The sequence below is a fragment of the Pollicipes pollicipes genome, unplaced genomic scaffold (assembly GCF_011947565.3).
Source record: "Pollicipes pollicipes isolate AB1234 unplaced genomic scaffold, Ppol_2.1 Scaffold_4881;HRSCAF=5763_pilon_pilon_pilon, whole genome shotgun sequence".
NCBI lineage: Eukaryota > Metazoa > Arthropoda > Thecostraca > Pollicipedomorpha > Pollicipedidae > Pollicipes > Pollicipes pollicipes.
In genome coordinates, this window is record NW_023596576.1 from 22,776,958 (window position 1) to 22,790,443 (window position 13,486).

Here is a 13,486-nt window from a genome sequence, read left to right on the forward strand (position 1 = left end):
AGAGCGCAAATTTTGTCAGAGGTAACACAAGCGTAAACTTTCATATACTTGCGTTTATACGCATACGTGAAACATTACATATACATATATATATATATATATATATATATATATATATATATATATATATATATGAATATATATATATATATATATATATATATATATGAATATATATATATGAATATATATGAATACATATATATATATATATATATATATCAGAGAACTCCAGAATACCTCGTCGCTACTGACCTTTGGAGTGGTGCCCATACGCATCGTTTGAAATACAAATAGAGATCTGGGTACCTATGCCTTTACCACTTTCGTCAATATGGGCTCATCCTGATTTACTTAACAAAATGGCATTTTCACAACTACGCCACTAGAGTTCGTTTTTAACAGGTTGTTAGGCTGTTCTTCACATTCCATTTCTTCCCCTCACTCCCGACGAGGTTCACGTCGTCTCCGGATCCTAAAACCATCCGTCATATGCATGTGTGGCTGTTCGTCGTTGCGTGGCCTGTCCCACAGAAAGAATACAAAACAATCAAAAGCGAGCATGTTGAGGGGATGAATCCGTCTTCCAGCCTTTCTTCGACCGATTGCCTGAGCCGCTGGGATGTCTCCGCACGATCACCCCAAGTGAATGTATGTGAGCGCAGCGTAAACAAAGGCTCCGAGCAGCTGATGTGTATTGCTAATCGATTTGCCTGCACATGGCTGGCATGGCATGGCATGACATGGCATGCACAAGCTGTAGCAGCAGGTAGCCGAGCGTGCAGCGAGATGCAGACTCCCCAATGCACATTCGCGTACGCAGCGAGACACAGACACCAGCGCTGAGACCGTGAAGGCAGCCGCATGCACGTCTCTTTTATCACCGAGTCCGGCGACCGAGTGCACTTCGCTTGACCAGCGTTTGCACATCCCACACATACCTCGGCGGGCACCGACAGACACCTGCCCGGGACGCGGCAGGTCTGGTCGGCAGCAGGTCAGGTCAGCGGCAGGTCACATCGGCGGCGTGCCTCAGACGCTCCGCGGCAAGTGATCGCCCGTCGCCCGGAAGCCGTTCTCGTCGGCTGTCCACGTGACCGTGTAGACGACGCCGTCGAGCCCGACGAAGCTGTAGCTGCCGCTCATGACGGTGCCGACCTCGTCACCAATCTGGCGCTGCTCGCCCTGCACGTCCACCACCTGGCCGTCGGTCTGCTCGTACCCGTACGCGAAAGAGCCGTCCTCGTTCTGCATGTGCCGCGAGCTGATCACTTCAGGCAGGATGGCGTCCTGAGGCCGGGCGGCGGCAGAGGCCAGCAGCACAGCGGCGAGCAGCACCTGCCGACCAGGTCGGGCCGGGTCAGCTCGGATGAGGCTGACGCCAGGAGCGTGCACGTCTCAGGTATGTTGAGAGGATGACACGTCCCGGAGGTTGCGCTTAAGACCCAATGAGGAATTCAGTGTCCACGGGCTGGCAATACTGGAGATAGGAGACGTGCACCGAGCGAGGTCGAAGGTGGTAAGGAGGGGATACAAGCGACCCTCCTCACACCGCTTGGTGTCGCTGCCGGACAAAAGCGGTGAGCAGCTCATAACGAGGCCAAAATTCAGGGGGACATCCCAAGACCTGGACGAAGCTTGCAACACTGCGAACAACCGGGGCCGAGATGGGTGAGGACATTCGAGGACACGTTACTGAGACAGCAATGCACATGCCGTACCCATACCGTCATTGTCATTGCCATCATTGCTTCCAATTGCCATCGTTCCAGAACCAGATATCGGTTTGTTATGTCTCCTTCAACGCAAAGCGCCAGTCACTCACAAACTTCATGGTGTGATATGTGTGTTGCTGGACTCCTGAGGTCGACTGATGGCCCCAAATCCCCTCCCGCCATTATATACACGACGGCGAGAAGGGCGGGTGCCCGGATGACCCCGCGACGCGTGAGCCCGACGCACATTGGCTGTCCATCCGGATGCCCCGCGGGCTGATCTCTGATCGCGAGCAGGGACGAGGCCAACGACGGTCAAGGTGAGAACCCATGACAAGTGTCGCTCCAGATGAATCCTTGATATGCGGCGCTCCAACGTCCCCCGTTGACGTCTGAAGCTACGGTTTGGATATCCACAAACAACCTTCCTGATTTGGCGTTCCTTTTTAACGTATTACCAGCGACGCCCTCAATGGAAGAAACGTAAAAGTGTCGTAAATCACATTAAAGAAGCTGACGAGTAGCTACGTATTTCAAGCCGGTATGCTTCTCATCACATGAACACAACCAACGGCGACCTACAGCCCTGCACTGAACACGATTCCCAGTCGCGTTACGAGCGTTGGAAGCCTGTCTCAAATGGCACGACGCTTTAAAACGCCGCGTAGGAGACTGATCATATTCATCACGAGGTGCTGGGACTAGCCACGTTTTTTACGACTAGTCATAAACCTAATTATTTGTTATTGTATGCTGTTACCTGTGTAAGGTTGGTCTTGGCTGCAAAGTCTGCGAAAACACTGATCTGATGGGGCATTGGAAAAGCACTGTATCATTACTGGCCCATGACGTCGGCACTGGCATGGTACAGTTTTTTAGTTTATTTCTGTTACATGCTAAAAGCTATCCTGATAAAATTTATATGCTTGGAGACATTTTGTGGATCAACTTGCTCCTGCAGCACAACGTTAATGTTATGACATACGCTCTACACAAGCTCACACTGCAAGCGTTAGCGGGTACAGGCCAATCCTAGTTTTTTAGTTTGCCTTAAGTGGGATGCCATGCTGTAACTTGTTTCCATTTTCGCAAGTCTGTCCCCAATCAGCTCGCAAGTGTCTATTTTTGTTACCGCTTCTGTTCAGTAAATCGGAAGCTTTTTTCACCGCTGTTGCCAGCCGTCACCGGTATCGCCGGCGCTGGCTCGCCGCCGGCTTTGCCACCTTTCACAGCGTTCCGGGAACAAGGAGTGGGCGGCACTAGGAACTGCTCCACGCCTGGCGTGCGAGAGCAGACAAAGAAACAGTTTGCGCGCTTTCAGAAGGGCTGTTGTGATCTTCCCAAGAGTTGCTGCACAGTGTGTCGTATAATTTACCCGTCAGGTCGGGCCGCGCGAGGTCATTTCGAAGTTCTTTGGGACTCTACCAGGCGCTCGGTGGGGGTCAAATGCCCCCCCCCCCCCGAAGGTTGTTCCAGAATAGTTTCCGAACGGCGTGATGTAGCGCAACAAAATTTTGCATAGTTGTAGATAAATAAATAGCGGGTCGTTTGGCATCATAAATGTAAGTGTACCTTGTAAGGTTGCTGACCTATGGCAGACCAAATGCAGGCCATGGTTTCTGCGAAGTCAATTTCTGGGGAATCGTTCAATCTGATGCAACAGCGGAGTGCTAGACGAAGCCATACATCTCTGAGATGCTTTCTTGGGCAATACAACAGTGGAATGGGCCAATTATATTGACCTAAGGTCAGGTGTGAACGTCAGACCAAGGTCAAAACCAACCTGTTTTTTAACTCTAGGGCTTGCTAAATGGGGTAGTTTCGGGTGCTCATTTTGAATTTTTTGATAGCAGGAACCGCATTATACATATTATATGGACTTCTTAAAGGCGGGAAAAGGTCATTCGCCTAAAATGACCCAGGTCAACATTTTGTTTCTCGGAACATAATGCCTAGCGTAATCTTTGTCGCTTATTTAAATGCAAAACTCAGAACAGTCTGGTATAATTTTGGTCACCACGACCTTCAAAAGGTCAAACAAGGTCATTAGCATTAAATGAGCATGTGACCTTTTGCTTAGAAACGGTTATCTAGGTTCTGGGGACACTTTGGAGACCAACCTGGACTTCGACCTTATTTGACGTCATTTAACCCGAAGATCATGCCCCAGGAACGTGAAACATTGATATAAGTGAGTTCACGTACAGGTTGACACACCCCATAAATTTGGTGTCTAGCTCTCTTGGTTTCCAAAATCTCAGGGGATCAAATTGGCCCCCCACCCCCACCCCCACCCGAGTGAAGGGTATCCAGCCGGCCACAAGGGCGCGTGTTAAGTCTCAAACTAACCTGGATGGCCCACTGTGCTGGAAAAACTGAAAATGACGAGTGACGTAAGACGAGTGACGCATGACGAGTGGCGAATGGCGAGTGACGAATAGCGTGACAATCGCGATGTCCTCTTGCTGCGACGTCTGCGTGCATGTACGCAAATACCCCCGACTCCCCTTCAGGTTGTCAGGCCCCGAAGGTTCATAGGGACCTTTTGACCTTGGGGTCGACGACCAAGGGCTTAATTGGAGCGTTCGAGGTACAGAGCGGAGGTCACGGTAAAAGACCCCAGCGCGAAAGTCGGACGGTAACATATCAAACGTTAAATGCTAGTCACAGAACCTCATGTACCGATCGGTGACCGCATGAAATAGCCTGCGTTAGCCAGCTGGAACCACCGACGCCGATCAGTCTGTTCTGTGCCGGTCTGAGCGCTAGGTAACCGCCTTCCCATGCAGGGGCGAGGTTGGGGTCTGCAAGTGTTAATCGGAAGGTCTCTTGCACTGGCCGGGCCCCTGCAACAGTGAGGGGTCCACTGTGCTGGTCAGGGACCCAGAATACCAAACAGGAGACACTATGCCGGCAATGCGCTCATGTCGACCGGGCACGCCGACTGAGCAGGGCCAGGTACGAGACCCCAAATGTCATAGGCCCTGTTGCTCTCGGCGGGGCCCGCATGGCAATGAAAGAAGATATGGTAAATGACGACTAAGGTGATAACACGTGCTCGGGTGGAGGTCAAACTAAACCCCCAAAAGCTTTTACGGAATGGTTTTCGAGCAGCACGGCGCATGCCAAATTTTTGCATAGCTGTAGACAAATAAATAGCGGATCGCTTGGTATAAGCCATTAGGTATACTTTGTTAGGTTGCTAACCTACGGCAGGTCAAAGTCAGACCATGGATTCAGCGAAGCCAATTTCTAGGGCATTGTTCAATCTGATGCAGCAACAGAGTGTTAGACGAAGCCATACATCTCTGAGATCCTTTCTTAAGTAGCACAACAACTGAATGAACAAATTCCATTGACCTTCGTTGGTTATCGTTGGACAGAAAGGATGAATGGTGCACTCTAATTGAATAGGGCCAGTGTTTAATTCGATGTAGTTATTTCAGTTCTATTTAAATTCAGTTTATTTATTTCTGATACATGGTGAATATTATTATTATCTTCCTCACACTTAATCTGTCTTATCTTCTGTTAGCTCTTGGCTTGGCTTTCAGTTAAAAAGATTTAACAAGAAATGATGACACAACGGAAAATTTACCCCTCGGAGTACAGTGGTCAAGTACGGTGGACCATTTCGGGTGAAAAAAGGAAATGAAGTGTTCAATGCCCGGGGACACTTTTTAGTGGAACACCATGTTTCAGAGGGTACAACAGCGAAGCGTGGTCCCTTTTTGACAAATACTGAATCCGCCCCTGACTTAAATCAACACGAGCCGAAGTTCAAGGCGGTAGAAAAGGCGCATCCACAAAACAAAACTTGGTGCCAGGAAGCCACTGCTTTTGTTCCGCGACACAAAACCAGTGCTGCGGAAAGCCAACGGTAACGTTCCACGTATCTTTGCAAAATACCCAGAATGATCACGATTTGTGAGAAATAGTACCTTAGATGCCTCAAGCAGGCCAATGATTACGAGTTATGTGTCATCAGTGTAAGAACAGGTTTACAGCATTGTGGTCACAAATATTGCCTGGATTGGCTAATAGGCGTCACGACGTGACTACTGGAGGCATCGCTTCGAAGAAGCCGACTCGCTGCCGTGGAATATGTGATCTGTTTCACTTTCACCCATCCCATCCATTTCACTTTCACTTTCATTCATTTCACTTTCATCCATTGCACTTTCACCCATCTTAAAAACATCTCGTAACAAGCAATAATTGGCATGCTGCCAAGTGAACAATTCACTCCTGAACGCCCGGTCAAAACCAAATTTTTCCCGAGATTGAACTTACTGAACTGCACATGCCCTTAAGCAGCGTTGGAGGCCAGCCGCGCGTTCCCCAGTATTGTGGGTGATGGTCAGTTGCCGCCCGTCGCCCGCATCAGCCGTGGATTGATCTATAGTGCTCGTAAGAGAAGGCAGCTGCTCAGACAGCAAAATTGTCGGGGACACGCCACAACTCGTGCCATGAATGCCAGGGAAATACCAAAAACTTAGACGCTACTGCACGACATTACACAGAGGTATCCTCCGAAAACCATAGGGGGTCGCGTACACAGCTGATGCTGTTTGGAAACGCGGGAGGTTGTGCACGGTCTGCTTGCCTCGGACCTCAGGCATTTCAACGAGATCCGCCTCATCCCGGGCCCAAAATCAGGTAAGCATTTGCTGCGCTTTCTGGCCATATGCTTCAACAGTCTGCTAAACTACAGAGCCTGGTGCACACGTTATATGACAGGCTCCCAGCCTTTCACAAACACAACAGCAACTCTGCATTGACGACTGGCTGACGCCAGTTTCAATCATGGAAACGAAACTGCTGACTGCCTGGCAAACGATGTGGCAGGTTTGGACCAGGCCACCCATTTCGACGACCGGACAAGGGCTGGGAGGCATCAGGTGCAACACTGTTGATCCGGCCGACGCCAGAGTCGCGTTAACCCGCGACCACGCCCGATGAAAACCTGGCCCAGCAAGGCTCCTCACTGTCCCTCAGCACGGATGGACTTTGTGTGTGTGGACATATGTAATTCGATCCTTCGTCTGGACATAAGGTTAGATTATTCCGCACCATAGGCTGAATTATTACTCCAGAAACCTAGAATTGGATTTGAAACCACTTGTTTTCACTACGGATGGATGAACCCTTACATTAAACGAAAGCTATGTACGACAAATGTTCCCTGTCCTTGATAAATGTGTCGCTCACCCACAATGTGCAGTATTAGCAGTATTAGCATCCAGGATTCTGAGGATTCATTAATCTATCATATGGCATAGCAATAAGTGGAGTGGAAATCGACCCATACAATTACAAGCCCAACGCCCGCTTATGTTGAAAGAGGAAGCAATTTACCGACGAGGCTTTCTGGGGATAACTTTCCGGCGTGTTGTGTAATCGCACCCAAGTTTTCGGCATCCTCTGGAACATTCACTGCGGGTGTCTTGACGCGCCCCTAGCCTCGAGCGATGTTCTTAGGAGCGCTACACGGTGACCAACGGACAGCACTGGTGGCGGTGCAACACTGTGGTATCAGAAAATCAAAATACACTTTTGAATGTTTGAGCGTTTTATCTGACGTCTGTGTACCGGTCGGTTTGCTAGATATGACGCGTGCAGGACAGTATGAGAGGCCTACTCCGGCGATACCCAGCCTCTTACCGCAAAGCCGCTGTTCCTCTCGGCGGCAGGAGGCTTCGGATGAATCCTTGACATGCGTCGCCCCAACATGCTCCATTAACCTCTGAAGGTACAGCTCGGATATCCACAAGCAGTGCGCCTCCCAGATCATCAGGGCTTTTCAACGCTATTACCAGGGCGCCCTCCATGGAAGATACTTATAAGTGCCGCACATCACCTTAAAGAACCTGGCGATTAGCTACGTATTTCAAGCCGGTGTGCTTCTCATCACACGGACACCACCAACGGCTGCACTAAACACGATTCACAGCCGCGTTGCGAGCGTTCGAGGCCTGTCTCCAGTGGCACGACGCTTTAAAACGCCGCGCAACAGACTGGTCATGTTTGTCACAAGCTGCTGAGGCCAGCCAGGTGTCTCAGTAATAGTTATAATTCTAGTTATTTGGTGTTTTATACTGTTAGGTATGTGAAGTGAATTTTGGATGAAAAATCAGTGAAGAGCACTGATGTCCGGGGCATTGGAAATGCACTGCGTCATCACTGACCTGTCACGTCAGCACCGATATAGTATAGCTTAAAGTATGTTGCTGTCACATGCTAAAAGCTATCCTGATTAAGGATACTGTATTTGGAAACATTATGCGGCTCAACTTACCCATAAATCACAACGCCAATGCTTACATGTTCTCTAAACATGCTCACGCTTTAAGCGCCAGCGTGTTCAGAACAATGTTGCGCTTTGTGTTTTGGTCTAACTGGGATGGTCTGCTGCATTTGATTTCCACTTTCACCATTTTATCACCTGGAAAAAGTGCTCAGTTTTACCATTGATCATATGGGGTAAATCGAAAGCATTGTTAATTCCTGTCGGTGACAACAGAACGTCAAAATGAGTGAAATGGACCATGTTTTGATCAACGACGAATGTACTGTGACCGCGTTCTCGCCATCACAGGGACCTCGCTAAGTCCGAATCTTTGTGAAAAATATGTCTGCGTAAGAGTGTAGAAAACATAGGAATCTTGATTGCTGGCTGTGTCCCTAAAACTCAAAATCTGAGCGCACATTGTTTCAGAGATAACACAAGCGTAAACTTTCATATGATTGCACTTATACACATAAGCTAAACATTATATATATACACCAGAGAGCTCCAGTATGTCTCGTCGCTACTGACTTTTGGAATGGAGTCCATACGTATCGTTTGAAATGAAAACAGAGACCCGGGTATCTATGTATCCACCATTGTCGCCCATATGGGCTCATCCCGATTTACTTAACGAAATCGGCATTTTCACAACTGCGCTATTCGAGTCCGTTTTTAACAGGTTGTTAGGTTTTCTTCACATTCCATTTCTTCCCCTCACTCCCGACGAGGTTCACGTCGTCTCCGGATCCTAAAACCATCCGTCATATGCATGTGTGGCTGTTTGTCGTTGCGTGGCCTGTTCCACAGAAAGAATACGAAGCAATAAAAAGCGGGCATGTTGAGGGGATGAATCCGTCTTCCAGCCTTTCTTCGACCGATGACCTGAGCCGCCGGGATGTCTCCGCACGATCAGCCCAAGTGAACGTCTGTGAGCGCAGCGCAAACAAAGGCTCCGAGCAGCTGATGTGTATTACTAATCGATTCGCCTGCACATGGCTGGCATGGCATGGCATGGCATGCACAAACTGTAGCAGCGGGTAACCGAGCGTGCAGCGAGATGCAGACTCCCCAATGCACATTCGCGTACGCAGCGAGACACAGACACCGGCGCTGAGACCGTGAAGGCAGCCGCATGCACGTCTCTGTGATCACCGAGTCCGGCGACCGAGTGCACTTCGCTTGACCAGCGTCTGTACATCCCACACATACCTCGGCGGGCACCGACAGACACCGGCCCGGGCCGCGGCAGGTCAGGTCGGCGGCAGGTCAGGTCAGCGGCAGGTCACATCGGCGGCGTGCCTCAGACGCTCCGCGGCAAGTGATCGCCCGTCGCCCGGAAGCCGTTCTCGTCGGCTGTCCACGTGACCGTGTAGACGACGCCGTCGAGCCCGACGAAGCTGTAGCTGCCGCTCATGACGGTGCCGACCTCGTCACCTATCTGGCGCTGCTCGCCCTGCACGTCCACCACCTGGCCGTCGGTCTGCTCGTACCCGTACGCGAAAGAGCCGTCCTCGTTCTGCATGTGCCGCGAGCTGATCACTTCAGGCAGGATGGCGTCCTGAGGCCGGGCGGCGGCAGAGGCCAGCAGCACAGCGGCGAGCAGCACCTGCCGGCCAGGTCGGGCCGGGTCAGCTCGGATGAGGCTGACGCCAGGAGCGGGCACGTCTCAGATATGTTGAGAGGATGACACGTCCCGGAGGTTGCGCTTGAGATCCAATGAGGAATCAGTGTTCACGGGCTGTCAATACTGGAGATAGGAGACCGTGCACCGAGCGAGGTCGAAGGTGGTAAGGAGGGGATACAAGCGACCCTCCTCACACCGCTTGGTGTCGCTGCCGGACAAAAGCGGTGAGCAGCTCATAACGGGGCCAAAATTCAGGGGGACATCCCAAGACCTGGACGAAACTTGCAACACTGCGAACAACCGGGGCCGAGATCGGTGAGGACATTCGAGGACACGTTACTGAGACAGCAATACACATGCCGTACCCATGCCGTCATTGTCATTGCCATCATTGCTTCCAAGTACCATCGTTCCAGAACCAGATGTGGGTCTGTTATGTCTCCGGCAACGCAATGCGCCAGTCACTCACAAACTTCATGGTGTGGTATTTGTGTTGCTGGACTCCTGAGGTCGACTGATGGCCCCAAATCCCCTCCCGCCATTATATACACGACGGCGAGAAGGGCGGGTGCCCGGATGACCCCGCGACGCGTGAGCCCGACGCACATTGGCTGTCCATCCGGATGCCCCGCGGGCTGATCTCTGATCGCGAGCAGGGACGAGGCCAACGCCGGTCAAGGTGAGAACCCCTGACAAGTGTCGCTCCAGGTGAATCCCTGATATGTGGCGCTCCAACGTCTCCCGTTAACGTCTGAAGCTACGGTTTGGATATCCACAAACAACCTTCCTAATTTGGCATTCCTTTTTAGCGTATTGCCAGCGACGCCCTCAATGGAAGAAACTTAAACGTGCCGTACATCACATTAAAGAAGCTGACGAGTAGCTACGTATTTCAAGCCGGTATGCTTCTCATCACATGAACACAACCAACGGCGACCTACAGCCCTGCACTGAACACGATTCCCAGCCGCGTTACGAGCGTTGGAAGCCTGTCTCAAATGGCACGACGCTTTAAAACGCCGCGTAGGAGACTGATCATATTCATCACGAGGTGCTGGGACTAGCCACGTTTCTTACGACTAGTCATAAACCTAATTATTTGTTATTGTATACTGTTACCTATGTAAAGTGAGTCTTGGCTGAAAAGTCTGTGAAGACACTGATCTGATGGGTATTGGAAAAGCACTGCATCATTGCTGATCCATGACGTCGGCACTGGCACGGTACAGTTTTTTTTAGTTTATTTCTGTTACATGCTAAAAGCTATCCTGATAAAACTTATATGCTTGGAGACACTTTGTGGATCAACTTGCTCCTGCAGCAAAACGTTAATGTTATGACATACGCTCTACACAAATTCACGTTGCAAGCGTTAGCGGGTAGCAGGCCAATCCTAGTTTTTGAGCTTGCCTTAAGTGGGATGCCATGCTGTAACTTGTTTCCATTTTCGCAAGTCTGTCCCCAATCAGCTCGCAAGTGTCTATTTTTGTTACCGCTTCTATTCAGTAAATCGGAAGCTTTTTCACCGCTGTTGCCATCGGTCACCGGTGTCGCCGGCGCTGGCTCGCCGCCGGCTTTGCCACCTTTCACAGTGTTCCGGGAACAAGGAGTGGGCGGCACTAGGAACTGCTCCACACCCCCCCCCCCCCCCCGAAGGTTGTTCCAGAATAGTTTCCGAACGGCGTGATGTAGCGCACCCAAATTTTGCACAGTTGTAGATAAATAAATAGCGGGTCGTTTGGCACCATAAATGTAAATGTACCTTGTAAGGTTGCTGACCTATGGCAGACCAAATGCAGGCCATGGTTTCTGCGAAGTCAATTTCTGGGGAATCGTTCAATCTGATGCAACAGCGGAGTGTTAGACGAAGCAATATATCTCTGAGATGCTTTCTTGGGCAATACAACAATGGAATGGGCCAATTATATTGACCTGAGGTCAGGTATGAAGGTCAGACCAAGGTCAAAACCAACCTGTTTTTTAACTCTAGAGCTTGCTAAATGGGGTAGTTTTGGGTGCTCATTTTGAATTTTTTGATAGCAGGAACCGCATTATACATATTATATGGACTTCTTAAAGGCGGGAAAAGGTCATTCACCTTAAATGACCCAGGTCAACATTTTGTTTCTCGGAACATAATGCCTAGCGTAATCTTTGTCGCTTATTTAAATGCAAAACTCAGAACAGTCTGGTATAATTTTGGTCACCACGACCTTCAAAAGGTCAAACAGGGTCATTAACCTTAAATGAGCATGTGGCCTTTTGCTTAGAAACGGTTATCTAGGTTCTGGGGGCACTCTGGAGACCACCCTGGACTTCGACCTTGTTTGACGTCATTTAACCCGAAGATCATGCCCCAGGAACGTGAAACATTGATATAAGTGAGTTCACGTACAGGTTGACACACCCCATAAATTTGGTGTCTAGCTCTCTTGGTTCCCAAGATCTCAGGGGATCAAATTGGCCCTCCACCCCCACCCCCACCCGAGCGAAGGGTGGGGGTGGGAGCCGGCCACCCGGGCGCGTGTTAAGTCTCTAACTACCATGGATGGCCCACTGTGCTGGAAAAAACTGAAAATGACGAGTGACGTAAGACGACTGACGCATGACGAGTGGCGAATGGCGAGTGACGAATAGCGTGACAATCACGATGTCCTCTTGCTGCGACGTCTGCGTGCATGCACGCAAATACCCCCGACTCCCCTTCAGGTTGTCAGGCCCCGAAGGTTCAGAGGGACCTTTTGACCTTGGGGTCGACGACCAAGGGCTTAATTGGAGCGTTCGAGGTACAGAGCGGAGGTCACGGTAAAAGACCCCAGCGCGAAGGTCGGACGGAAACATATCAAACGTTAAATGCTAGTCACAGAACCTCATGTACCGATCGGTGACCGCATGAAATAGCCTGCGTTAGCCAGCTGGAACCGCCAACGCCGATCAGTCCGTTCTGTGCCGGTCTGAGCGCTATGTAACCGCCTTCCCATGCAGGGGCGAGGTTGGGGTCTGCAAGTGTTAATCGGAAGGTCTCTTGCACTGGCCGGGCCCCTGCAACAGTGAGGGGTCCACTGTGCTGGTCAGGGACCCAGAATACCAAACAGGAGACACTATGCCGGCAATGCGCTCATGTCGACCGGGCACGCCGACTGAGCAGGGCCAGGTACGAGACCCCAAATGTCATAGGCCCTGTTGCTCTCGGCGGGCCCGCATGGCAATGAAAGAAGATATGATAAATGACGACTAAGGCGATAACACGTGCTTGGGTGGGGGTCAAACTAAACCCCCAAAAGCTTTTACGGAATGGTTTTCGAGCAGCACGGCGCATGCGCGCCACATTTTTGCATAGCTGTAGACAAATAAATAGCGGATCGCTTGGTATAAGCCATTAGGTGTACTTTGTTAGGTTGCTAACCTACGGCAAGTCAAAGTCAGACCATGGATTCAGCGAAGCCAATTTCTAGGGCGTTGTTCAATCTGATGCAGCAACAGAGTGTTAGACGAATCCATACATCTCTGAGATCCTTTCTTAGGTAGCACAGCAACTGAATGAACAAATTCCATTGACCTTCGTTGGTTTTCGTTGGACAGAAAGGATGAACGGTGCACTCTAATTGAATAGGGCCAGTGTTTAATTCGATGTAGTTACTTCAGTTCTATTTAAATTCAGTTTATTTATTTCTGATACATGGTGAATATTATTATTATCTTCCTCACACTTAATCTGTCTTATCTTCTGTTAGCTCTTGGCTTGGCTTTCAGTTAAAAAGATTTAAGAAATGATGACACAACGGAAAGTTTACCCCTCGGAGTACAGTGGTCTAAGTCCGGTGGACCATTTCGGGTGAAAAAAGGAAATGAAGT

General features: G+C 50.0%; 2 protein-coding genes across 3 annotated transcripts; both read right to left on the reverse strand.

Moving 5' to 3' along the window:
- Window positions 1-678: 678 nt before the first annotated feature.
- On the reverse strand, window positions 679-1,855 carry LOC119101184 (larval cuticle protein 65Ag1-like). Of its 2 annotated transcripts, none has more exons than XM_037224464.1 (2): window positions 1,826-1,855; window positions 679-1,338 (listed from the first exon to the last, which is right to left on the reverse strand). In XM_037224464.1, exons 1-2 carry the CDS (start codon window positions 1,832-1,834, stop codon window positions 1,033-1,035), a joined length of 315 nt encoding a protein of 104 aa, XP_037080359.1. In that variant the 5' UTR covers window positions 1,835-1,855; the 3' UTR covers window positions 679-1,032. The 2 variants fall into 2 exon arrangements, with proteins under 2 accessions (XP_037080359.1, XP_037080358.1); XM_037224463.1 differs by lacking the exon at window positions 1,826-1,855 and adding an exon at window positions 1,728-1,819.
- Window positions 1,856-8,958: 7,103 nt separating this feature from the next.
- LOC119101214 (larval cuticle protein 65Ag1) lies at window positions 8,959-10,130 on the reverse strand. Its single transcript, XM_037224505.1, has 2 exons — window positions 10,101-10,130; window positions 8,959-9,613 (listed from the first exon to the last, which is right to left on the reverse strand). Exons 1-2 carry the CDS (start codon window positions 10,107-10,109, stop codon window positions 9,308-9,310), a joined length of 315 nt encoding a protein of 104 aa, XP_037080400.1. The 5' UTR covers window positions 10,110-10,130; the 3' UTR covers window positions 8,959-9,307.
- Window positions 10,131-13,486: the final 3,356 nt, after the last annotated feature.

Excerpts from the sequence above, each read along its gene's own strand:
- LOC119101184 (XM_037224463.1), bottom strand. The coding sequence starts at position 1,748 with ATGATGGCAATGACAATGACG. Across the intron at positions 1,339-1,727 it reads TGATGGCAATGACAATGACG|GTGCTGCTCGCCGCTGTGCT; the intron begins GTATGGGTACGG and ends CCTGGTCGGCAG.